This window comes from Castor canadensis, chromosome 5 (genome assembly GCF_047511655.1).
Source record: "Castor canadensis chromosome 5, mCasCan1.hap1v2, whole genome shotgun sequence".
Taxonomy (NCBI): domain Eukaryota; kingdom Metazoa; phylum Chordata; class Mammalia; order Rodentia; family Castoridae; genus Castor; species Castor canadensis.
Genome location: NC_133390.1, coordinates 51717696 through 51745167, shown reverse-complemented (window position 1 = coordinate 51745167; position 27472 = coordinate 51717696). Strand labels below are relative to the sequence as shown.

At 35.0% G+C, this 27472-nt stretch overlaps 1 protein-coding gene and 1 pseudogene across 1 annotated transcript in view; both read right to left on the bottom strand.

Moving 5' to 3' along the window:
* Zpld1 (zona pellucida like domain containing 1) overlaps positions 1 to 27472 on the bottom strand; it is a 67041-nt gene that overhangs the window by 30529 nt on the left and 9040 nt on the right. The window contains exon 2 of the mRNA XM_020154933.2: positions 9109 to 9222. Coding sequence (XP_020010522.1) covers positions 9109 to 9214 — 106 coding nt within the window. The 5' untranslated portion in view covers positions 9215 to 9222. The remainder of the gene's footprint in view (positions 1 to 9108; positions 9223 to 27472) is intronic.
* Positions 10850 to 11520, bottom strand: LOC109679869 (proline-rich nuclear receptor coactivator 2-like; annotated as a pseudogene).

Below are 27472 nucleotides of genomic sequence, written 5' to 3'. Positions count from 1 at the left end.
GGGAAAAGCAAACCATGAATCTGAGGAAGAGACAACCAATCAACAAGGCCAAAAAAAAGAAGACAGTAAATCAAAACTAGTCCAAACCAAGGAATAAAACCTAAGCTCAATCCTGTGCTATTCAACCAAGACTAGTTGCCCACCATCTCTTCTTTCACAGCATCCTAATAAATCTTTGTTTTTACCATTCTCCCAATTTAGTAAGTTCTTTTACTAACACCTGCCTCCAAAATTCTTGACTTTTGGCTAAGTAAAGGAGTGTAAAATTTATAACACAAGGGTTGATGTGAATAATGAAATATGCTCAGGCTGCTTGACAGCCAGTTTAATTTTCATTAGGATTTAAAGTACAGTGGAAAAAAAATGGTAAGGAATGAGGCCCTTTGGCAGGCACAGGTAAGATCATAGAAAACCTTTACATATAAAACAGTTTCTTTATGGTAACAGAATGTCTACCTGAATGTAAAATCAAATCTTCAACTAATAATGAGTTCACTAAGAATTTGTTTTATGCCTAGTAAGCAAGTATGATTGCATTACTTGATATATTATAAATGTACCAAAGCAAATACATATCAACAAATATGTCATCCTTAACTTAAACCAGCCAAAGAGTTCACCTTTGTAGCCTCTGACTGAAGGCATTAATTGGTGTTTTGACTACCTTAACCAATGGAATCAATTGTTGTGTCCAGATGTAAAGCTCTCTTCTGTTTTCTGCTTTACAACTGAAAACATGTAACCCCTGCAATAGAACTGAATTTGCTACAAGCTGATCCCACTTAAAGATGTGATAGCAAATTAAAGGCTGTTTTGCAGTGTTAGAAAAGAGATCTGTTCAAATCTTTTCTAGCGTAGTTTTCTAAAGACTTTTCACTATCCTTCAGAGAAACATATTTTTCCCCCTGGTTATAGATACTAAAGGCATCCATTCAGCTCAACTTTACCATTTGGAAAGCTTTGAGAAAAAAATAAAAAAAGATACTTCAAATAGTCAAAAAACAATTTCTTCCAAAAATAGAAATCTTTTTCACTGTTACTGAAAAAGTTTCTTTCAACAACTAAGTTTTTTGAGACTTTTACTGTCTGTGATGGCCTGATTCACAGTATTCCTCTATTCAATACTTGAGTATGAAAGGACTTAATGAGTAAAAGCTAGTGACAAAAAGAGAAATGTTTTAGGGGATGCTTTTTAAAGTTTTGTATCTAAAGATACCGTGTATGTTTAAGTGGTAGACCTATTTACAGAGTTTATATGCAGTTATATTGCCAGAATGGTAGTGTTTTTCTCTGATATTTTAACCACACTAAGATCTTCATGAGATTTTTCAAAATATATTAATATTGAATCAAATTGGTAAACATAACATTCTGTATCCCACTCACCTATCAAATAGGGAATAGATTAGTCTGTCATAAATTTTCTAAAATTATGTAGGTTTTAAAAGTATTGTCACTCAGTCAACCATCTATCTCATTGTGTACAAAACTGCATCATGATTTGGAGTTCGTAGAATATGGTTACCATATAAATGGAATTAAAGAGGGTATGGATCCCATTCTATGTCTCTGAATAAAGATACTATATAACTTCTTTACTCCTGGGTAAAGTCCTATTCATAGAAAATCTAATTACAACTTTCCTTTGGACATGCTTGCTGACAATGTATTTGTACCATATCACATATATCTAATGAGAATATTTAACTTTGTTCTTTCAATAATTCCACAGCCAACTTGCTCAAATCTAGCAGCAATCAGATGAAACTGAAGATTCCTTCACCTAGACCGAATTTTCAGCTTGGAGACCTATGTTTCCTTTCAGTAGCACCAGATGGTTTAATATTTTCTATTTACATTTTGGAATAATAAGGACAAAGATCATTAAATAATTTGCACACTTGTATCTTTGTATTAATACCAAGGATAGTAAAACCCCTAAATTTGACTATAAGCTGGTAATGGCACTGTGGTGCTGTGGCCCAAAGTGTTAGTTCACTATTGATCTGAAAACGCAAGCATCTGTATGAAAAGCAATTCAAAAGGTCAGTCTTCATTTTTAAAAAGTGGGGTCCACAGGGTTGGACATAAAAAGTCAGTGCTTTCAGTGTTTTACTAGGTTAGAGGCTGTTGGTACGATTTGTTTTCAAGATCGAAAGTACATGAGACTTCATGGTAACAAACTGTTCAAAAAAGCATTCATTGTATACATATTAGATGTCAATCTGTATATTAGACTGAAGATGAAACACTAACAAAATACTTCAATACAATTGGAGAAGACTTGGGGTAAATGGGTGGTCCACAATGAGTAGCTGAAGGCTTTGTATCCTCAGATGCTCAAGGATCTGGTGAGCATGATAGCATTTACATCCCGCAGGCTGATTTGTATGCACTGAAGAAGTATTGGTACAAAACTGATAGTATCAACAAAAATCCATTCAATATGGTCGAAATAACATATTCTGTGTGCTGAAGAGTGCTTTGGATTCTCACAGAAATTTTCTCCTGAAAATAACTTACTTCCTATGCACCAATAAATATTCTAATACTAATTTATAACATCTTAGTTGATTTTAAGAGTAATTTATATACCATCTCTTTTCCTATTTGTTAAATTAGAGTGGTGGTATTTTTCACTATAGAAATTGTCTAGAGAACAGATGCTGTTTATGTTGTTTTAACTCATTTTTAAAGTTTTACTTCCTTTCACAAAGTTTTTATACAAGAATGAGGTTTTGGTACTAAAACAGCAAGAAATCCTTAAGGGGTATTGATATTTCATCTACGCAAAATAGCAACAGCTGATGAAGAATTTAAAGTGGATTAGGAATTCAAGTTTCCTCTCTATATTGAACAGGTTTCTTGCCGCCTTAGTTTTTTACCACATCTGTTTCTTGTTAGCAAATACAAGCTGCTGTTTCCAGTGCCAATGGAAAATCCTTTGAAGTCTAAAGCAAACTTTGCAGACTTATAATCACACTTGCTGCTATGTATTCTATATAACCAGAGGTTTTTTTCACTTTTTTTTCAGGCAGAAATCATATAGGTTTTACTTGTACAGAGAAAATGAAAAATTAATATAACAATATAAAATTGTTATTAAATTATAGACCCTGGATTATTCAGTTATGGAACTTGCTAACTAATTTCTCTCTTTTCCACTGTACTTTATCTCTGTAGATAACCAGAATGTCATCAGTAGTCATTGCCTATGTTGGTCCTTCTCCCTCAGCTGGTCAGTAATTATAGTCACAGGCAGAAAGCAGAAAGCAGGCATCCTCTTGACAACATGGAGACCTGACACTGCTACTAAGTAGGAAGGCAGGGGAACTTGCCTTTCTTATCTTCATCTTTTGAACTTACTATTCAAAGTTCATTTTTAGGCCTCAGCATTGAATAAAAAGAGTCTAGCTTAGTATCTCTGCCGATTGCTATCTTTGCAATATTAAACAAATTCTAATCCTGTTTCCTGACTGTAAAGTGAGGCTTAAAGAAGATGGTGTGTGTTTGTTGTGAGGAATAAAAGAGAAAACTCTGTGTTGTACTGACCTAGTTCTCACTTTGTGCAACATATTATTTCCTTCCTATTAGTGTCACAAGGTAATTCCACTGACTTACTTTGAGTTTCCTGTAACTCTTAAGTTCAACGTAAGACAGTGTCAGGCTATTAGCTTTCTGGCACCAGAACCCACTTATCTCCTTGGCATTGGCTTTGTTACTAAAGACTTCCTTAGAGACCTGTAGGTTTAGCCTAACTCTCATACACTAAAAAAACCTCATAACACCAAAAACAGGGGTTAGTTCCTGAAGGTATCCCTCAAACACAAAGGCCAGGTGCATTTATCTGTAGGTTTCATGTGGCCAAACAGCTCCTTGGTATCTGAATGCTGTCTGTGTATTCAGTTTACTATGGGAAGAACACGACAATTTCAATGGTGCACCAGTCTGCTCCCTTTGGGCAGCAAAGAGTTAACCACTTTTAAAATTAGATGGTATCTTTTTAAATGTAAATGAATTAGACCATGGTGGTTCTCCTGGCCCAAGAATAAATGCCATGGAAATTAAAGAAAATAGCTCTGATGTCATGAAACAGCAAAGGTCAGATAGGGTGAGATGATTACTCTCATCATTATTAACATTGCTTTGCATTTAGATAGTCCCTCTTCTTTGCAAACTCATTCTCATTCTGTCTCACTGCTTAGGATCTGAGCAACTCCAGAGCTCCTGATGACACCAAGGATGACCCTGATACAGAAAAAAAAAAGATGAAAGTCAAGAGGGCAATGAGCAATTAGCCTTTAGGTTTTATTTGCTCACTGTTCTTCCTGAAAACAACCTGCAAAAAATAGACCTGAAATAATACCCATAAAAGCTTAAAGCCTCTTGGATGTTAGGGGATTTTTAAGCAAATTTTAATAATAACACTGTGTGTATAGGTATCTGTGTGTGTGTATATGGATATGTGTATGTATACATATGTATGTGTATATATATATATAGTGTGTGTGTATATATATACTTATATATATAAGTGTATGTATGTGTACATATTGTGTATACACACACACACACACATTTATATATCCCTATTTAGAAAGCTTGGATAGTTGTTTCCTAAGGCAGGCACTACTAAAAATGCTAACATTTGTGAGGAAAATACAAATTTAAATAAAAGGCTTAATAATTTCACCCTGTTACCATTTTCCTTTTACATAAATGTGTACACATTTTTTTGCACCATAGCCACTCTCCTTCTGCTTTTCCCTACCCTCCCAGTGGTGCCAGTCCTCCCCCTAGGCAAGACTTGTTCCACTCTCTTGTTCTCCAATTTTGTAGAGGAAAAAAGAGAACAAATAAAATGAAAAACATGACATTTTAGGTTAAGACAAAGGTAGTTTGCTTGTGATATTTCCATTTATATACATTTTATAACCCCAACTAGTATATCTCTTCTTATTTCTTCATTCCACCTTGGTCCCTTTCTTATGGTAGTTTCAGTTGGCTTAAGATTTCTGTGTTCATTTTTGTATAGAGAGTACATCAACCACATTCAAGTTCTGAGTTTCCCTGCCCATCCTGTGCTTGACCTCCTCTTAGTATGACCAGTGTTTCATAATATTGCTGCATTTGTGTTAGGTTTATATTCCACATTTGAGAGAGAGCATACTGCTTTTGGCCTTCTGAGTCTGGCTAATTTCACTTAATCTAATTTTTAATGAGATGATACCTACAAATTTATTGCTTTTTATTGCATTGAAATTGATTTTGTCTGAAATCATCCTTTCTACTTTTTTTGATTTGCATTTGTGTGCTATTATTCTTTTCCTTTTTTTTACTACTTGATATGTCAAAGGTTAAGTTCTCCCACTGCACTTTTGTTTCAACCAGTTTCTTCCCACAGTTTCAACAGTGTGAATCTTATTAATATTTGATACTGTGTCTAAAGGTTTATGACTGTTGTGTTCTTATTGTGTATGTTTTTGTCACCATAAAATAACATCCAGCTTAGTTTTTACATTATTTATTTTCTCTGAAAATGATGCAAACGTTTTTCTCTTTTTCACTAGTGCATATTGAATGTACAAAGGAGATTCCTTGTGATATTTCCATACGTGAATATAATGTACTTTGATCATGTTCATTCCTTACTCTTTCTTATCCTCTCCTTCCTCCTGTCATGTAAACTTTTTTTGCATTTATTTTGTTGACTGCTAACTCTGGAAAAAATACCCAAGAATACATTGTTTAGTTAAAAATAATAATAATAATAATTTCACCCTGTTGAAAATAAGAGACTTCACCTCCCTCTCTTTTCTTAAGAGAATTTGCTTTTAATAACTTGAAATTATACTTTCTTGTCTCTTTGAAATGTATATAAATCCTTTTGAAAACTAGATAAGACTTTTGTAATAAACTTTATGATCTGGGCATGTCTTCACCTAGGATTTGGAAGTCATCACTTTGAAACATCAAGGGAAGTAACATTTCTATCACCAGGAATCTGTAAGAAGGCAGGAGTCTAACCTTTTGTGAAGCTTGCTTCAAATTGAAAACTACCTCTTGTCATGAGGATGTGAGAAGATAATTTTTACTCTGGATGAAGCTGATCAGCTAATACAGATGGCCACCCCAATTACCAGGTAAAGTTGGGATAGGACAAATGTGCTGTCAAGTCCTTTTACTTGAGGACCAGTTGTTGTTTGCCTTGAAACATATATGTAATGGGTTACAACTGCTTGACTATAAAAATGGGGATAATTTCTGTCTTTGCAGTCTCTAAGTGATTACCTGTGATGTGTATCACACTCTGAGTTTAATTTGTATTCAATTATAAGAGTGTTTTCTTACTACTCTGGTGGAGTTTTGAATTGGGAGATTTTTTTTCAACTGCATCTCACCAACACATTTGCACTTTTAATAGGGATAATGGACTACAGAAAATAATAGAATACATTATCACTTGTTCTTAACCGCAAATGTACATTAGGTTCATCTGCAGAGTTTAAAATTCAGATTTTCATCACGATATTCAGAATCTCATATTTGGGGTGAAGTAGTGGAATCCACATTTTAAACAACTATCCAAGGTGATTTTGTTGCATGTGGCCAGTAGATACCATTGTAAATGGTTGTTTTAATGTAATTCTTAAAGTTTTACTATATGAGAAATTCTTCCTTTTATTGTTCTAGTCACTTCTTCGCTGGTCAGCTGGTTTTTATTTACATTTACAAGTATATATAATTACAATATGAACCAGAAAACCTTTGCTGAGCAATCCTTACAGCTTAGCCTTCTTATGTAGCATGGTAAGGCCGTCTTAACTGCCCTACCTGAGATGGACCTCTACTGCCTCCCATTACATAAGGAGGGAAACACAATTATTTTTGCTTCTCTCCTAAATCAAAGAATCTACTATGTTCTCAAGGTTGATTCCTCTGCCTGTACTATTGATCTCTTCTGTATTTTCTTTCCTCATGACATCCCAGCCCCTGAATACTTTCCCTTTCCAGAGCTCAGGACTCTCTAGTCCAAAATCACTCTTTTTCTCATATCAATTTCTAGTTCCAGTTTCTCTTCTCTTTCCTTCATCACAAAGTTATCTAAATAGTTGTCATTTTACAAACATTTCATATTCTTGTCCCTTATTCATTGCTCACACATTGAACAGGGATTCAACTCTCATAAAACTACCTTCAGTTTTGACATCACTTCTCAAACCCAAGTCTGCATTTATTTCTATTGGTGGATGCTGCCACTATACATTCTTTTAAAATGCCTCTAGCCTATCACTTCCAAACGTAAACTTCTTTTGGAAGCATGTGAATGTCCTATGCTTTTAATGTAACAGTATCAGCATCCCGTTTTCCAAGATCATAATATCTTCTAGTGTTCCCTTCCTCTTCCCTCTCAAGTCAATTTCTAATGAGCACACTGCAAAAATAGCTGTTAATAAAATTTCCCCCTTCGACTGCCAATGACTTCACGATATTTCTCTCTTGTCTTTATCTTCTCTAGCTTGATTAAATCATCTTTGATTCTTTCCAATGTCTTATTTTTTCTAAACAAAATGTGACCTCATCAGATCTTTCAAAAAATATGTTTAAAAACACTCAATGACTCTTCATTGCCTACACAATAAATATGGATACTTTCACTATCCAACATAATAGAAAAAGACTTCTTGCCAGAACAACTGAACTTCAATTTGCTCAAAACTCTAGCTTTAATTATTTCACAGGACATACAAGCAATGAAGAGTGTGCTGAGTGACACCCATTCATTGCATTCAACCAAATCCAGACCATTGAATCTACAGAACAAGTTACCACATTAGAAGCAACTTACCTGAGTATTAAAGGATATTAAGGAGCTGTTAAATTTATTCAATATAAATATGAAGTATAATGATTTTTAAGTTTTTTTCCACTAAATATACATACAGAAACATGAATAATAAGTTTACTTTGAAATATTCCAGAAATGGGAGTGGTGAGAAGAGAAAAAATAAAATTTATAAATGTTGACAATTGATAAAGTTGCTGGTAAATATGAATGTTCTTTTTACTAATCTCTTTTCTATGTTTGAAATGTTCCATAATAAAAATGTGAAAAAAAAGTCATTTGTGACATTCACAATCATTAAGATTCTGCCTCAGCATACTTTGTGGACTTACCTTTAGGCATTCACAACCATGACCTCTGTGTCCAACAACTTGGACACTAGACCTGGGTTCATGAGATCATTCAGATACTCCCTAGTCTTTATGCTGCTGTAGAAATCTCACTACAGCTATGGAACTAACTACTGAGTGCTCTATCTTTACAGGTGTGCTGTTGCCCTAGGACGCTTCAAAGACAGGAGTGTTTGATAGGTCTGTATACTGTGAAACATGGTCATAAGTATACAGTTTGCAAGGCAGACACGGAAAAGTAGTTTCTGGTTCTCCAATCTTTATTTTCTAAATATTATTTTGTTGACCCTGATTCTATAAGTCTAGTTAATGTAAAATGACAAAATCATAAATAAAATTTAGAATATCACCTCATTGAACACAGATTTTAGGAACTTGTGGGCCGTGCTCATCAATATGGTCAAAATCTCTTTCCTGTCACAACATTGCTAGTATCTGTGAAATTCATTCTGAAGCTGACCTGTGTACTTTTATGGTGACCAGCATTTATTGAAGTAGTGTTTTGTGAGAATAACACAATAATTCACAATCATTTTCTTAAGCATTATACCTAAATAAATCTATTTGCATATAAGCAAATTTTTTAAAGTCTGAATTAACTTGTGAAAAAAGTCATCCATTAGGCAAATTTTTGAATGAAACTAACCTCTCTCAAGTTTATTATGCACTGGCCAATGTATTCCACATTTGTGAACAATAATTATAGTCACATTAATTTTGATGAACACTTTGTATGTTAATGTGGATATTAATTCCAACTCCAGAAAAATGTCTCATCATTTGCCATTTGTTAATATCCACTTAATGCAAAGGAATGGACCCTTATTTTCCATATGTATTTAAATGACTTACTATTCAAACATAATCACTCCTTCCAGAAGCAATTGGACAATAGATTAAGTCCAGACTTACCAGGAAATCTACTATGGAGGTTTGCATCACAGTTGTAACCATTGAACTGAGCAGACACTGGAAGCACTCTAATTGTTAGAAGCAGCAGCAACCATAATTGTTCCATTGCAAAACCTACAAAAGAGTTATTTATTATGAGGATATATCACCAGGCTCCACTCCTACTTGCTGGAAAGACTGAGGCTAATTTGAACTCTATTGGATACACAGTCTATATCCAGGCAGTTAAAACTCAGTAAAGTCCTGAGGATTTCAAGAAATGATTATCAAAATCAAAGGCAGAGATTTTGGTTATATTTCAATATTATTTTCATTATTTGACTTCAGTTTGCTCATAGCAAGAAAGTCAGGCTTTTGGTGCCAGAAAAGCTAAGGTATAAATCATAATGTTTGCAAAAGAAAAAATTTTATTGTAAATAAGAATTCAAACCAAGTGGCAGATTAGACAACATGGCTAGGCATCTTGTAATACCAACACACACAAAGTCACATGGATTCAAACATCTGAGGGAATTTTTAATACTCTTTTTTTTATTACTTCATCTGAATTTATTTGGAGAAATACAACTTAGCTGTCTTGCTTATAACTCTGAAAAAAAAGGTGCCAAATTAAAAAACAAGATATTATTAGCTATTAGAAATTTTAAGTTGATCCACATTTTCCTGACTTGCTGCTGGATTAACTGTTCAGTGTTTACCCCTTAAGTTGTTAAAACATGCTTTGGGGTGTCAAGCAAGAAATTACATCTGATACATAATAAATGGTCCATCTGGGTTGCAAAAAAAAAAAAAAACATGTCAATGGCAACAAACATAGTTACAAGGACTGGTAAAAGCCAAAATTGGGGGTTGTGGGAATGATCCTGTACTGCATTTATAGCTCTTTAAAATAAGAACTGTTTTAGCAGCTTAACCTTTTTAATTTTAAAAGAAGAATATTACACTAGTATTTCTTTGAAATATAGTTTACAACCAAATCATTAATAGCAAGCATACACTGGCACTTTAGCACAAGAACTTAAAGCTTTCACATTATACAATGCCCTACTTAAACAAATTTTGCAGGGATGAATGAGGCCAGATCACTCTCAGAATTAGCTTGTACAGTGCTGTAATACAGGAATGTTCTCTGAAAGCTATTGAGTGATCCTCAATGCTATTTCTGTGAAAAAAAAAAAGTTTTGGTGCATCTGTTGACAGATGCCTCTCCACTGCATTTAAGAAAACAGGGCCACTGGGGTATTCTGTGCCTCACCACACATTCACAACTGTACAACTTAGTAAAATGTGATTATTAAGAAAAATTCACATTTTCTTCTGGCAGTGCATTAAGATGTTGGCATGTTATTGGTTTGGGTGTTCTTACAACATTGAACTTTAAAATGTCCACCTCCTACTTTTCAATCCTTGTATATCTTAGCTACATGATGATAACCTGATTCACTAAAAGTAAATCTACTGATTGACCCCATGAGTCTTAAATTATTCCCGCAATAGACAATAGAAAAAGTAAGACACTTCAGGTGTCTTACTTCAAAGTTATTCAGTTGAGTGAATTATCAAGTACAATCATTAGTTAAGTTGCACTGATACTATTACATCATAGTGCACAGAGCACATAAAACAAATGATATAGTCTGATTGTATTTTTACATTACCAATTTTACACAGATTAATTCCATACTGAATGTTTCAGACTAATGGACCACCATTTGTAAACACAACTAAATTTAAGCATTGGTTACTTGATATATACCTGTACTTTAAGCCAGGTTTTAAGTTGAAATGTCATTATTTCCTTATCTGAAGGATTAAAGGAATAGGGACCCCAGTGGCTTGGTGGTTTGGGAAGAACATTTGGTGACGGTGGCTCTCTAAATTTGACTCCAACATAATTCTGATTGGCTTGAGACTTAAAAAATAAGCAGGAACTTGATAAGTTAGAGTTCCAACTAGTATTACTTGGAAAAAATTTTTTTTCCCTCCCATTTGCCATGCAGCTGCTGATGAGTTAAAACCGTATCCTCTTTTTTTTTTTCTTAACAGTCTTCATCTGGGAATTCTGATCCTTGGTCTTCTCTCTAGTAAGTTGTTGGTTCTCACTAACACTTTTAGATCAAGGGGCTGTCATGTTATACCTCTCTGCACCACCCATCTTCAGCTTGTTTGTCACCTTTCAGTCTGCTCTTCAGATTGCAGGATTTCCAATTCCAGTGTACTCCAGGGTGCCAAACCCAGGATAATGGGCATGGCTTTCTGGAAGATCCCTTCCTTTGTCTCAATTCAGAAGTTTTCATGGGCCAATCTGCCGGGTTCAAGCCAAGGAACTGAGGCCAACACCTGAGTGTCCTCAGCTTGCATGTTTGAGAGAAGTCCTAGAGCTGGGACTGCGACAGATCCTTTTTCGACATGGAAGGCTCCTTCCTTTCCAGGGAGAAACAGATAGAGGCATGAGTGGAACAGCCGTGAGCAAGACCAGCCAGCTGCCAACCACCCTTGCATCTCCAAACCACCTCCTCCTGCCTCTACTGACAACACAGAGGTGGCCGCGAGCTCAGAGAATTTTCATTACTCTTAATGATTTCAATGGTTTATGCATCATTTTTCTCAGGAAACATGGGGATAATGCAAAGGGAACAACAGGAAAGTAGTATGTGTGTGAATATCATAGTTCCTCCAATGAAATGAGTGCTCCTTGGCAGAATGAAAGCACCAACAATAGATGTATGAAAGCATTGAATTCTTAGGATAAAGTCATAGAAGTTGATTTTAAAAGATGCCATTGTAGGCTGAATAAATGAGTGGAAATTGACTGCAATACATAAACACCTGTAGTAATTTTTTTTATTGTTCAGAAAACATCTTGAAACAGTGTTCAACTTATTCTCACAGCATTGAAAACACTCTTTCAGTCTGGTGGTTTTGGTCTATGCATAATAAACAAAAAGAAAATGAAACTTTAAAGATTTACTCAAATAATTTGGTGAATTTTAAAAGCTTGGGGTTTGGGATAAAAATGGTATCTGTCCTTAAAGATCTGTCTTGGAAGATTACTCAAATCTTTAGCAAAAGGAAGGAAATACATCTTGCTTTTGAATCATCATCTTAGAATAAAAGTTTATGATGGACAAACTCACTTTGGTGAGGATGTGGGAAAGGAAGGTATGAGTTTACTCTCAAAAATAGACTGAAAAATTAATTCAATGGGAGCTTCTTCCTTCCTTTGGCATTATAACACACTACTCTGTCACAAACCTAATGATTTGGGGGAGAGCAGCCACATATCTTGTTAGTTCTGAACCTTTGGGATGGTCCATAACAAAAGGCTCCCACAAATAGCTGACCCACACTCTAAGGTTTGTTGGCCACATCTATGTCATCATTGTCTAATTCCTCAGGACACTTAACATATGGTAAGATAGTTCTGCTGTTTTGGAATCTCCTGAACACTGCTAGAAAAGAGAGCGTCTTAGTAGAGTGGTACACTCCACCCCAAATGCATTTGTTCCCTACCCTGCCACTGCTCATGATGGGTCCCAGAAGGTGCTGGAGACTCTAGACCCACACTGTGATCTCCCAACACAGAGGTGTGTTCTAAGGCCTCAGCTTCAGACATTTATGTTGGTGAGTTATTTTTACTTTACTGAAGCAGTTTTTAACTTTAATATTTCCTCACAATAGAAAAACAACATTTGTTAGGTGCAACTGTGCACAAAGGTGTTCCAGATTACTTACCTATAGTCTCTCATTTATATTTCTTACAAGGATTGGATGAGATTGGAATTATTAATCCATGGACAAAGGGAAAAATGAATCTCAGGGAGGTTAAAAGACAGGGAAAACAAGTGAAGGAAATAAAATTCAACACATATTTCTGATAGTAAAGTTTTCTGCACAAACATCACCTGTTACTAAGCAAACTTAGTGGGTGTTTTGATTGCCATTTGTCATCATCAGCTGATTTTTTAAATTTCCTTTCTTTTCTTTTGACACAGGGTTTTGCTATACAGCCCAGTATAGCCTTGAACTTGCAATCTTCCTGCCTCACTCCCAGTTCCTCATATTACATGCATTCACTGCCATACCCACTTCTAAATTTTGTACAGTGTAATGGAACTTTTCATCTAATAATGAATAAACAAATTCTTAAGGAAAGTTTTTAAACAGCTACATTTCATAATTTAGGCATCATAAGAGAACAAGATTTTATTAAAAAGAAGGAAAGCTGTCCTTTCTCATTCTGAAAACAGTGAAAAATATTAGATGGGCACATCTATATTACCAAAAACAGATGAAAGCTCATGCTGACTGAAAGAACCACAAACAGCAATAGTAACATCTTTGCCTAACAACTTTAGACCAGAGTTGAGGCTGTCCAAATAAAGGTATATAGCCCTCTTTCATACTTTGAACAAAAGCTATAACATAATCATAGAAGTTGAAAGCCTTATTAAATATTTTTAATGAAGAAGAAGAAGAGATAGAGTCAGAAGGAAGCTGAAGTTTCAGAACCACCACAAAGTGTCATGCAACTTGGACCCTGCACAAGGACATCCAAAGGAAGGGGTGGTGACTAGGCCTGAGCTCCTTTGATCAAGCCATGTGCTCTAAAGGTATTCTGAGACAAAGATGTCCCACAGGCTAGTGACAGCCTCGATTAGCTGAAACACATAATTTGATTTATAATGCTATTTGCACGTATCCATGCTTTAATACTAAGGTATAGAAAACGAATTTTTAAAAGACATGCACCTATACCTTGTATAGGTAGTTTTAATATTGCAATCCATATAATATTGGCAATGCTTATGGCATTTTCAACACTTCTCAAGGCTCTTTATATTTCACCAAGCTAAAGCAAAACAAAGCTATTAATTTGCAAACTTCCCATCCTCAACCCTGTCTCCATCATTTCTTCTGCTCACAGAAGACATGAGCATTAGCTCAGTTATAAGCAGGGAAATATTACCTCACCACAGTTCCTAATTTTGTTTCTCTGGAAAGAAATTATTGGGTTTGGGGGATTATGTTAAGACTCTTTATATTCATTAAAGCCTGAAATCCTGACTGCTCAGGCTCCCTAGCTCTTAGACAAATGCAACTCCACATATGTCTCTACCAGTCCTGATGTGGCTAAAAAGCTTAGTGTTAGGCTGACTTCTGTGGTCTACTCTGGGATGACCTGAGGTACATTTTATCTTACTGTGGTTCCATCAAACTCTTCTCAGATTCTCACCCAAAGCATTTCCCATCTTCTCTATCTAAGTGCAGCAACCAACATGCCTAACTGGGTGTTAACAGTGGTTTACACGGTGCCCTAACCCAGCCAACATTATAAATATTAATAGCATTCTTAGATAATAATAATCTTGAAGATATGTGTACACAAGACATTTGAGCTTCTTACTTAGTACCTTCATAAATTTAAATTAATGAGGATAGGGGAGGAAGAAAGAATTCAGAAATGTAATATCTTTAAACTAATAGGCTTTGGGCTTTTTTATTTAGTCACAAAAGAGAAATTGTAAGCTAAGTGATTTGTTGTCAAATACAACGTCAACATTGATCATATTATAATTTCCTTTTAAAATGATAGCTTCTTCCAAACTATGAATTTATAATTTGTCTGCTTAGAGTTGAATTTAGAGTTAGGAAAATGTAATTTCATTTTCATTTCTCACTCAACTTTATATAAACTGATGCAAAATTCTGTCTTAAACACTGTTCTCTAGATTTTATTAGAAAACAGTCCTTTTTAACCTTCTTTATGTTGGGATCTGTTATGTGGCAGGCGCAGTGTTTTGTTTAATATTCAACTACTAACATAGATTTAATTTTTCCCCTTGTTACGAATTTGAAAGCTAAAACTTAAGGTTTCTAATTGACTTGTCCAGGGTCACAGACCCAGAAAATGGCAGCGCAAGATTCAAAACTGAGCTTGACCTTTGCAATGATTACACGACTCTGCTCAACCTCACTGGAGTTTGTTAAATAAATAAAATTAATGTTCTACTAATCTCCAGAAAGCAAATTATATTAATAATGTATGCCTTAAATATGCTTTGAACTAAATGATTTAGATGATTGAGACAAAATATTTCTTAATATCTACATAATTGTCATAACTCTGCTTCATTTAGGAAAAGAGTGCATAAAGAATATTCTTTTTATAAATTGATTTAATGATAGTACTAGTGAGGTTTAAGGACTGACTGTACCAGAAGGTTTTCAAAACTTCTTACAATTTTCTAATCATAAGATAGGTCATTTATCTCCTTATTCTGGAGCAAAGAAACCAAAGACCCCAGAATGTTAGGTAATGTGGCCAGTGGCCCAAGCTAAACAGCCAGCCAATGGTAGAAATAAGTCTCCTGCCTAGGCTCAATGACTCCAGAAAGCACCCCAACCATTATATAACACTGCTGTCCAGAAAAATGATGCATATAACTCTACAACATATGGAAATTTGTCATTTTTAAGTAAATTTTATCAACATAGATTTATTCTTGCATTTATTCACCAAATGATTACTGAATGCTTACTTATGATTGATATTAGCCAGAAACATAGCAATTAGAAAAATATTATCTATAAAGAACTTATATAGATAAGTTCTGACTGAAAGAAGTCAGAAAAAAACAAACTCTATGATCAAAACATGCAATGTACTTGTTATTAGTGGTATGGAAAAAAAATAGAACAAGAAAAATAAGAGGAAATTCTGAGTTGGTAGGAAAAGAATATTGAAATTTTATATGATGTAGTCAGGTATAATCAATCCATAGAAATAAATCTTGGTAGTAAAAAGCTTCAATTATAAATAATTATATCTATCTGTCTTTAATTTATACTTCACATTTTTTTTACTGTTTTATTTCCCAAATAAAAAGTAAGTGTCTTTCAATGCATAAATTATTCTCTGGGAATAACTTAGACACTTTGAAAAGCTGCATTAACCTTTTCAGATGTATAAAGGTGGCTACTTAGTGCCTGAGAAAAGTAATTTATTAAATAGTACCCTCGTGACCTGAAAAAAAAAATGGACACATTTGAAAGTGCCTTTATCTACTCTCAAGAATAACTTTTGCAGAGACAAATGGGCTTAGCAATTTATCAAAGCTTCATCCTTCCTTAACATATGGCCTTCATATGGGCCAGTGTATATGATACCATTATAGGTGAGGAGAGGAAAAGAAAATTCGAATCAAACATCATTTCTACAAATGTATATTCACTAATCTAGGATTTATGAATTTTCACTAAACTAAAGCTAATTTTATGGATAAAGAAGAGATTCACAAAAACATGAATGTGTTCTTTGGCATCAGTGATGTCCCAATCTTCTCATTCACTGACCTCTTTTGCATCTACCACTCAGCTGCCCTGCATCTACCACAGGTGTTCTGTCCCTGCAGGGAGCATAGCCTTCTTCTGGGGACTTCTGTACCACCCACACAAGCCTGCTCTTCAAGAAGCATAAGAAAGTATCCAATAGACTTTAAATGATTGGAAACTGTTTAAAAACTTCACAAGAAAAGAGAAGAGAAAAATGCACATATTTTAAAAGATCAAAGTTTAAGTTAAAGGCCTTTGAAGCAAACAACAGGACCTTGGAAAAGAGGCATTGGGACTGCACAAGGAGACCACTGTCCTGCTGAATTAAGAGCCCTGGTGATAGACTGTCTTCCCTCTAGGAGAAGGACGTATTGGCTCACCATGTGAAATCACTGGTTTTTAAATTCTAGAGACCATATTTCTTTAATAAAGAATTGAATTTCTTTATTAAAGAAACATGGTTTTTGGACACTAGTGGCAATATGCATATTAAAAGGTAAATGAAAAAAATAAAACCTCCATCTGAAATATCTATTATTATGTACATATATAGTCTGTAATGTACAGTGTCCTTGTCTTGCTAAACAAAGAGTAAGAGACACCATGTACTTTCAGAATAATGCCTCAAACAAAGAAGAAAATATGTTTAGCCATCAAGAAAACATTTCAAAATTTTATGGCCCTAAAGGTACTGTTGTATACTATAAGGAAATATGAATGCTAAAGGCATCTCCTAAGAGAAAAACCCACTCCAATTTTCTCTGACATGAATGAGTGTACATTTATTTCCCTTTGCCCGCCTCCCTCATTTGTCTCTCTGTTGAGGGTTTCCTCAAGTAATCTAATGATTAAATGCTCTGAAGTATTTAGTTTAGAACATTTATCCTAGTATCTTAGTTTTAGGGAAGTAGGAGAACTGACAGATTGAACTAAGTCACTTTAAAAGCCTTTCCTTAATAACTCACCAAGTTCCTTTTTAGGATACTTATACATTTTATTATTCTGAAGTAGCTTTGAAGATATTATGGTATATAGACTTCCTTCATCCTTTCAAGAAGTGTGAGCATTATAAATTAATAATAATATAATAATTTCATTATTTGAAGCTCATTTCCTCTAATTAATTAGACAACAGACTACTAGTATGATTATTTCAGAATGAAATATTTTTCTTAATATATATGATTTGCAAAATATTTGTGAGAAGGTGCAACACAGGAATCAATCAAAAGAACACCATGCTGATATATTCTACATGAATTTATATTCAATAGTATATTCATGGTAACAATAATGAATATTGGAATATAATTTCATAGCTTTGCCTGTACAAGAGCCCCTTTCTAAGGGTGAAAGGGATGCAACTTGGTTGAAAATCTTCATACACATGTACTAACAGAGATTAATGAAACCAGTTAAAATGGGTTACAAAGGGAGGGAGAAAGAAAGAAAAAAGAGCCACTTTTTAGTCACACTCCACTATTTGAAATTTCTGCATCAATTAATTCATTATTTATTTATTCCACATAATTTATTGAGCAGTTTCTACAGGTCAGACACAAAGTACTGGGGGTCCAATGTTGAGCCAAACAAACGTGATACTTACGTCACAGAGTCTACAGACTACAGAGAAGCTAGTTTTTATACTAACAATCATGCACATAAAAACACATTTGTAAATATATTTGCTTATGCTGTGGAAAAAAGTAAAGTATGCTTTAAGAAAATTTAACAATAAACCTAATTTATATGGGAGGTGTCAGAGAGAGATGCTTTGAGAAGTGTCACAGTTGATAAGAATTGAAGGATTGTGGATCCAAGATGGTGACTACAGTGCAGAGGCAGACAGCATGATCTCTGTAAATCAAAAATTTTGCTGAGATGCTGGAGCCACCCTTGGCAGAGAAAAAGCACTAAGAAGAACCAAAACTTCCACATCCTGAAGTCCCAGGCCATACAAAGCTTCTCCACACCACGTTACACTGAGAAAACAGGAGGGCTCCGGCACTGCCAGACACTGGCTCCAAACCTGCTTGGGAGACATTTGGCAGACCAACAAGTGAGCAAATAAATGGCATGCAGTATTCCCACACACACACCCGACCCCGGGATAAACCAGCATAGCCTCCTGGACAGACTGACCCCTGCCCCACAAAAAAAACAAAACAAAACTGAATAATAAACAAGGAACTGAAAAGGAACATGCAGCAGAGGGTGTGGGGTGCTCTAAGCACACCGGAGAAGGGGAGAGAGGTAAGGAACTGGTCTTGGTGTGATCTTTCAGTAAACAAAGACTGGAAAGGCAGAAGGGCTGACAGTGGGTGGGTGATAAGCTGCTGCCTGAAATGGGGAAGACAGCAGTCCACAAAGCTCATCTTCTGAGCCAGTGAGCAATGTCCAAACTCAAAAGACACTGCAAATTGAAAAACAATCAGCAAACCAGCATGACACACTGACATCAGGGAGCTGGCTGATGGATCTCTGACCTTGCCCTAGATAAAGGGAGCAAGGCAAAGAAGCCCCCAATAAGCCAACACAGCAAAAACCCAACCCCAAAGCAGGACAGCTGGTAGGCCATAGAGCTGATCTCCAGAACCTGAGGACAATATACAAACTCAAACTGCCACACTTCATTGAGGGAGGAGCTGACTAACCAGCTACCACTGAAAGACAGGAAACAAAACTGGCAAGTATCTCTGATCACCTGGCAAGACTAAGACAGAGCTTCTGAAGGAGTAACATCAGAACAACTAAGATTGAAATTCTATTGTTCCAGAACCTGGAATTTTTTTGTGTGTTTGTTTGTTTCTTTGTTTTGTTCCCTGTTTGTATGTCCACCATCTCTCCCTGTTGATTTCTTTGGTTTTCTTTCTTTTTTTATTCTTTCTTTCTTTGTTTTTGTCAGTTTTACTATTGTAACTTAGCTAATACTAAATTACATACAGACCAGGGACAGAAACAGCAAACATCCACTAACCTAAAACTGAACACACCCAAAAAACAAAATTAAACCAAGGGAAAGTAAACAGGTGACTAAAACCACCAATAGCCTATCAAGAACACAGTTACATAGTACCAAGTAATGATGAGAAAACAACAAAGGGATGGAAAACATTTTCCCCCTAAAAATAAATTAATACAGGATTCAAAAGGAAATTAAGAAAATGGATAACCAGTTCCAGACTCCACAAAACAAAGAAAAACTATGCAAAGGAACCCAACGAAGCCCATAAAGAACATCAAGAAAGAAGAAATCCTGCAAGTAATCACTGAGAATTTCATGGAGATGTTACTAGACACGGTCAACCGAAACATACAAGAGGCACTCAAGAAATTCCAAGACAACAAAAATAAAGAATATGAGAAGACACACAAACAAAAAAAAATGAGCTCATAGGAGCCTTAAATAAACACCAAAGTGAAACAGAGAACACCATAAATAGAGAGGTAAATGAATTAAGGGCAAAAATTGACAATGTTAAAGAGGAAGTGACCCATGATGTGGAAAACCTCAGAAAAAAGAATGAAACAGAAACACAAAATACAATGGACAGCCACTCCAACAAACTACAACAAGCAGAAGACAGACTTTCAGAACTTGAAGATGAAATAGAAATTAAAGGAAAAACTAAAGAGTTATTAGTTAAACAACTCAAGACCTATGAAAGGAATATGGAAGAACTCACCAACTCTATCAAAAGACCAAACATGAGAATCATGGGCATTGAAGAAGGAGAAGAGGTGGAAGCAAAAGGAATTCATAATATATTCAACAAAACAATAACAGAAAATTTCCCAAACCTAGAGAAAACTATGCCCATTCAGGAACAGGAAGCCTCCAAGACACTAAACAGACATGACCAAAATAGAACTACCCCATGACATATTATCATTAAAACAACAAGCACAGACAATAGAGAAAGAATACTGAAGGCTGTGAGAGAGAAAAAACAAATAACAAACAAAGGTAAACTCATCAAAATCACAGCAGATTTCTCAACGGAAATCTTAAAAGCAAGAAGAGCATGAAGTGGATATTCCAGGCAGTGAATGAAAATAACTTCAACACTAGGATACTCTACCCAGCAAAACTATCATTCAAAATAGATGGAACAATAAAAGTCTTCCATGATAAACAGAAACTAAAAATATATATGACCACCAAGCCACCACTACAAAAGATTCTTCAAGGAATTCTACACACAGAAAGTGAAAACAAACAAAACCATGAAAGAGGAGGCAGTACCAAACCACAGAAGAAGAAAAGGCAAGAAAGTAGAGAGTAGCACTGATTCAGCTGCACATAATCAAACCCTTAAACAACAAAGACAACTAAATGACAGGAATCACCACATACCTATCAATACTAACACTGAACATTAATGGACTTAATTCCCCTATCAAAAGACACCAATTGGCAAACTGGATTAAAAAGGAAGATCCAAAAATTTATTGCTTACAGGAGACCCATCTCATCGACAGAAATAAGGACTGGCTAAAGGTGAAAGGCTAGAAGAAGATTTACCAAGCCAATGACCCCCCCTGAAAATGGGCAGGAGTAGCAATACTTATCTTGGACAAAGTAGTCTTCAAACTTACATTGAAGAAGGACACTCCATATTAATAAAAGGGGAAATACACCAAAAGGAAATAACAATTATCAACCTATATGCACCCAACATCAATGCACCCAATTTCATCAAACATACTCTGAAGGACCTAAAAGCATATATAGACCCCAATACAGTGATAGTGAGAGATTTTAATACCCCCCATTACCAATAGATAGATTATCCAAACAAAAAGTCAATAAAGAAATCCTAGAACTAAATCACACCATAGATTAAATGGATTTAGCTGATGTCTACAGAATATTTATCCAAATTCTGGACAATGTACATTCTTCTCAGCAGCCCATGGAAACTTCTCCAAAATTGATCATATCTTAGGGCACAAAGCAAGCCTCAGCAAATATAAGAAAACGGAAATAATCCCATGCATTCTATCTGACCACAATGCATTAAAACTAGAACTCAACACCAAAACAACAGTAAAGAACATGCCAACATATTTTGGAAGCTGAACAACACATTGCTCAATGATCAATGGGTCATTGATGAAATAAAAGAGGAAATTAAAAGGTTCCTGGAAGTTAATGAAAATGAAAACATGACCTACTAGGACCTATGGAACACACCAAAGTCAGTACTAAAAGGAAAGTTTATAGCCATGAGCGCATATATTAAAAGGACAGAAAGATCTCAAATCAATGGCCTAATGCTACATCTCAAACTCCTTGAAAAACAAGAGTAAGCATGTCCCTAAACAAGCAGAAGGAGAGAAAAAATAAAAATAAGGGCCAAAATCAATGAAATAGAAACAAACAAATAAACAAAAAACATACAAAGAATCAATGAAACAAAAAGCTGGTTCTTTGAAAAAATAAATAAGATTGACAGACCCCTGGAAAACCTGATTAAATGAGGAGAGAAAAACTCCAAATCAGTAAAATCAGAAATGCAAAAGTAGAGATAACAACAAACACCAAAGAAGTCCAGGAAATCATCACAGACTACTTTGAGAACCTATATACTAATAAATTTGCAAATCATGAAGAATGACTGGATATCTAGATACTTATGATCATCCAAAATTAAACCAAGAGGATATTAATCACCTGAATATATCTATAACACAAAATGAAATTGAAGCAGCAATAGTCTCCCAAAAAAGACAAGTCTAGGACCTGGTGGATTCTCTACTGAATTCTATCAGACTTTTAAAGAAGAACTAATAACAACCCTCCTTAAAATGTTCCATAAAATAGAAAGGGAAGGAACACTGCCTAACTCATTTTATGAAGCCAGTATTACACTCATCCCAAAAGCAGACAAAGACACCTCCAAAAAGGAGAACTATAGGCCAATCTCCTTAATGAATATCAATGCAAAAATCCTCAATAAAACAATGGCAAACCAAATCCAACAACACATCAGAAATATCATTCACCACAACCAAGTTGGCTTAATCCCAGGGATGCAGTGGTGGTTCAACATCTGCAAATCTATACATGTAATACAGCACATTAATAGAAGCAAAGACAAAAAAAACACTTGATTATCTCAATAGATGCAGAAAAAGCCTTCAATAAGATCCAACACCACTTCATGACAAAAGCTCTAAGAAAAGTAGGAATAGAAGGAAAGTACCCGAACATTATAAAGGCTATATATGACAAACCTACAGCCAACATCATACTTAATAGTGAAAAACTGAAACCATTTCCCCTAAAATCAAGAATGAGACAAGGATGTCCACTATCCCCACTCCTATTCAACATAGTAATGGAATTTCTAGCCAGAGCAATTATGCAAGAAGAAGAAATAAAAGGAATACAAATAGGTAAAGAAACTGTCAAAATATCCTTATTTGCAGATGATATGATCCTATACCTTAAAGACCCAAAAAACTCTACCCCAAAACTCCTAAACACCATAAACAGCTATAGCAAGATGGCAAGATACAAAGTGAATTTACAAAAATCATTAGCTTTTCTATACACTAATAATGAACAAGCTAAGAAACAATTCCAGTTACAATAGCCTCAAAAAAAATCAAATACCTAGGAGTAAACTTAAAAGAGGATGTGAATGACCTCTACAAGGAAAACTACAAACCCCTTAAGAAAGAGATCGAGGAAGATTACAGAAGGTGGAAAGATCTCCCGTGCTCATGGTTTGGTAGAATCAACATAGTAAAAATTGTTATACTACCAAAATTAATTTACATGTTTAATGCAATTCCCATCAAAATCCCAATGACATTCACCATGGAGATTGAAAAATCTACCCTAAAATTCATTTGGAAACACAAGAGACCATGAATAGCCAAGGCAATAATTAGTAAAAAGAGCAAAACTGGAGATATCTCAATACCCAACTTCAAACTATATCACAAAGCCATAGCAATAAAAACACCATGGTATTGGCACAAAAACAGATATGAAGACCAGTGGAACAGAATAGAGGAACCAGATATGAATCTACATAGCTATGCCCACCTTATTTTTGACAAAAGTCTCCAAAAACATACGATGGAGAAAAGACAACCTCTTCAACAAATGTTGCTGGGAAAAGTGGTTATCTATTTACAAAAAACTGAAATTAGATCAATGTTTATCACCCTATACTAGTATCAACTCAAAATGGATCAAGGACCCTAATATCAGATCCAAAACTCTAAAGTTAGTACAGGAAGGAGCAGGAAACACTAACACTAATACTAATACTGATACTAAATACTAAAGGTATAAGCAAGAACTTCCTCTATAGAACCCCAGCAACTCAGCAACCAATAGGAAGAATGGACAAATGGGACTTCATAAAATTAAAAAGCTTCTGCACAATAAAAGAAATGGTCTCTAAACTGAAGAGACTGCCCACAGAGTGGGAGAAAATATTTGCCAGCTATACATCAGCCAAAGGTCTGATAACCAGAATATACAGGGAACTTAAAAAACTAAACTCTTCCAAACTCAATGAACCAATTAAGAAATGGGCAACTGAACTAAACAGAACTTTCTCAATGGAAGAATTTCAAACGGCCAAAAAAACACATGAAAAAATGTCCACCATCTCTAGCCATAAAGGAAATGCAAATAAAAACCACACGAAGATTCCACCTCACCCCCGTTTAAATAGCCATCATCAAAAACACCACCATAAACAGGCGTTGGAGAGGATGTGGGCAAAAAGGAACTCTCGTACATTGCTGATGGGAATGCAAGCTAGTGCAACCACTCTGGAAAAAAATATGGAGGCTTCTTAAAACTCTAAACACAGAGATTGCTGCCATACAATCCAGCAGTCTCACTCCTGGGTAATATACCTAAAGGAATGAGACACAGGTTACTCCAGAGGCACCTGCACACCCATGTTTATTGCATCTCTATTCACAATAGCCAAGTTATGGAAAGAGCCAAGATGCCCCATTATTGATGAATGGATTAAGAAAATGTGGTATTTATACACAATGAAATTTTACTCAGTCATGAAGAAGAATGAAATCTTATTATTCTCAAGTAAATGGATGGAACTAGAGAACATCATTCTGAGCAAGGTTAGCCAGGCTCAGAAGACCAAAAATTGTGTGTTCTCCCTCATATGCAGACTTTAGATCTAGGGCAAATACAGCAATGTGGTTGGACTTGGATCACATGATAAGGGGAGAGCATATATGGGAGGTATGGAGATGGGTAGGAAACCCAAAACAAGAAAATGTTTGATGTCCCCACCTCAGAGGAGCTAATACAAAAACCTTAAAGCAACAGAGGTCAATATGGGAAGAGGATCAGGTCAGGTAGAGATGGTTCAATTTGAGGTGTAACACACTTGTGCATGGAAGCAATGCTAGGAATCTCTCTGTATAGCTGTTCTTCATTTCAACTAGCAAAAACGCTGTCTTTCTTATTATTGCTTATGTCGTCTCTTCAACAAAATTGGAGAAAAGGGCAGAATAAGTTCTGCCTGGAAGTGTGGTTGAGTGAGTGGGGGAGAAGGAGGGTGTGGGGAGCAGTGGGGAGAAATGGCCCAAACAATGAAGGCACATGTGAATAAATGAATAAAAATATCTAAAAAAAAAAAGAATTGAAGGATTGATTAGAATTAGATGAAGACTGGAGAAAGTCGTTCTAGGTAGAGCTCACTGCATAACAGCAAGAAATCATGTGTGTAATCACTGATAAAGGTGTAAGTCACTGCACCATAATCATTTTCAGAAAAAAGATTGCAAGCTAAGTGACTATTTTGTGTACAATAAGAGCAGTGGTGGTACCTACAGAACAAACAGGTGAAAATTCTCCACAGATGTCAATTAGGACCCCAAAATGTTAAATGACTGAATACCCTCGCCAACAAAAACAGTAAGAATTTTTTAAAGTAGTTCATGTATACAGTCATTACTCTGTGCAAGACACTTGTCTAAGAGTACACAATCTTGTATAGAAACACATGGAATCCCATGAGATCTTTACAACTAATTTTTCTTGCCACAATGAGATCACTGTCTTTGGAGATGGGATCAATATTACCAATGTTATATTCTTGGAAGTTGAAACCATCAAGACCTGAAATATGCAAATTCCAATCAGATATTAGTTTTCTAATCTTTTGCTTTATCCTACCCATCCTTCCATCCATCTTCCCATCTGTATGGTGGTAGTGGTGGTGGATGATTTATCATTTGAAACTAAATTTTAGACATTTTGATCATTAATATTCTAGCATACCTCTCAGAATAATAAATATCTCCACGTAACCAGAATACCATCATCAATATCAAGAAAATAATTATAGTAGAATCCAATATCAATTCCATATTAAAAGTTCTCTAATTCATCAAAAATATTTTATAGCTGTTTTTCCCAATCCAGAATCAAAGGAAAAACATGCCAAAGATATAATACAACTAAAAGCAAAGGTTTATGTATTATAATTTGTTGTTCTATCCTTTAGTCTCTTGCAATATAGAAAATTCCACTATTCAGATACCATCTAACATCCATAAGAATTCTACAGTATTTCCAGACCAGAAAAATGTGCAAAAATGCAAAATCCCCTCAAAATCAGAAATGCTTAAAGCTGTATGAAAAGCCATTCAAATATTATGAGAGCCAAGAAATGCAAAATATAATCAAATAGTGAAGGCTGTAAGGTTGGGGTTGCAGAGAGAAAATAGTGGATTTTGTGTAACTTAAATCAAAAGAATGTTAGATACATGGGTTATATAAAGAGGAGTTAAATGGGCTATAATAACAATAAGAACAACTTTAGCTTATCAAATCTTTATGTAGGCTATAAATAGGGTTATGTTGCATGATGGCTGCCAAAAAGAATCTTGCCATTATCCCAGACAAAATCTTTGACTAGTGAGTAATTACAGCTTAGAAGACAAACTCTTCTTGGTAGGTTAGCATCACTTAGCTTCTGAAATATATAAGCATCGAAGTGTTTAAAAGAATGAAAAACTAGAGAAACTCTTCTTTTTTTTTTACTAAATAATCTATGCATGTTGTTTTTTAGTAGTTCAAACGTGAACTATTCAAGTAACAAGTAAGTCTTTTTTTAATTCTGATTTAAAATGTGTAACTGATTTTTTTTACTTTTTATATAAAAATCAAATGCTGTCAAGATTGTATATCATATCAACATGTTGAAAATTGAATGTATTCAATTAAAAATTTAAAACATTAGCAAATACTTGAGAAGGTTTATTATAATAAACTCCTTCAAACATATTGTCACTCTTGTAAAAATTTAACATTAGATTTCCTTTTCAGTATATCAATTAGCTACTTTTGGATATAAAATTGATTATTTTCAAAGTACACTTAAAATTATATTTAAATTCTTTAAAAGTCAGGATTTGAACTCAAAATCTGGAGGAATAGATAGGTTTGGAGATTAGACCCATGTATGTTACTAATATTAGTTGTGTTTCCCTTCCTTTTTGACCAAGAAAATATAGTTGAATTTGTTGGCAATCAATGCCAGCATGATAAGACCTCACTAAATACACACAGTATGCATTTCTACTTTTAGAAAGTTTTAAATTAAAGGGATACACTTTACCTTCATCATTTTTACATTAACAACATTAAAAACAGTTAATTCAGGAGATGATATTTATGACTTAGGGATATTGAAAAATTATTTGAAAAAATGCCTTACCATCATAAATTGTGGCCTGAGCCTCCAACAACTTCCTCCTAGATGCTGAGATACCTTTGTTTTCATATTGTCTGTGAATTTCATAGAATGGGACAATTATGCCATATGCACTAACACAACTTTGAACAACTGTAACAGTAGGCTTGTGCCTTGGTTTTCACTGTGTCACTGATACGTGTGTGGTCTGGGAGAAACTGCACGATGGGTCTTATGTCAGTTACCTCATGTGTGAAATGAAGTATTGTAGTACAGAATGACAGAGATGATGTTCAGCTCTAAAGAGCCTATGAACCTATGATGTT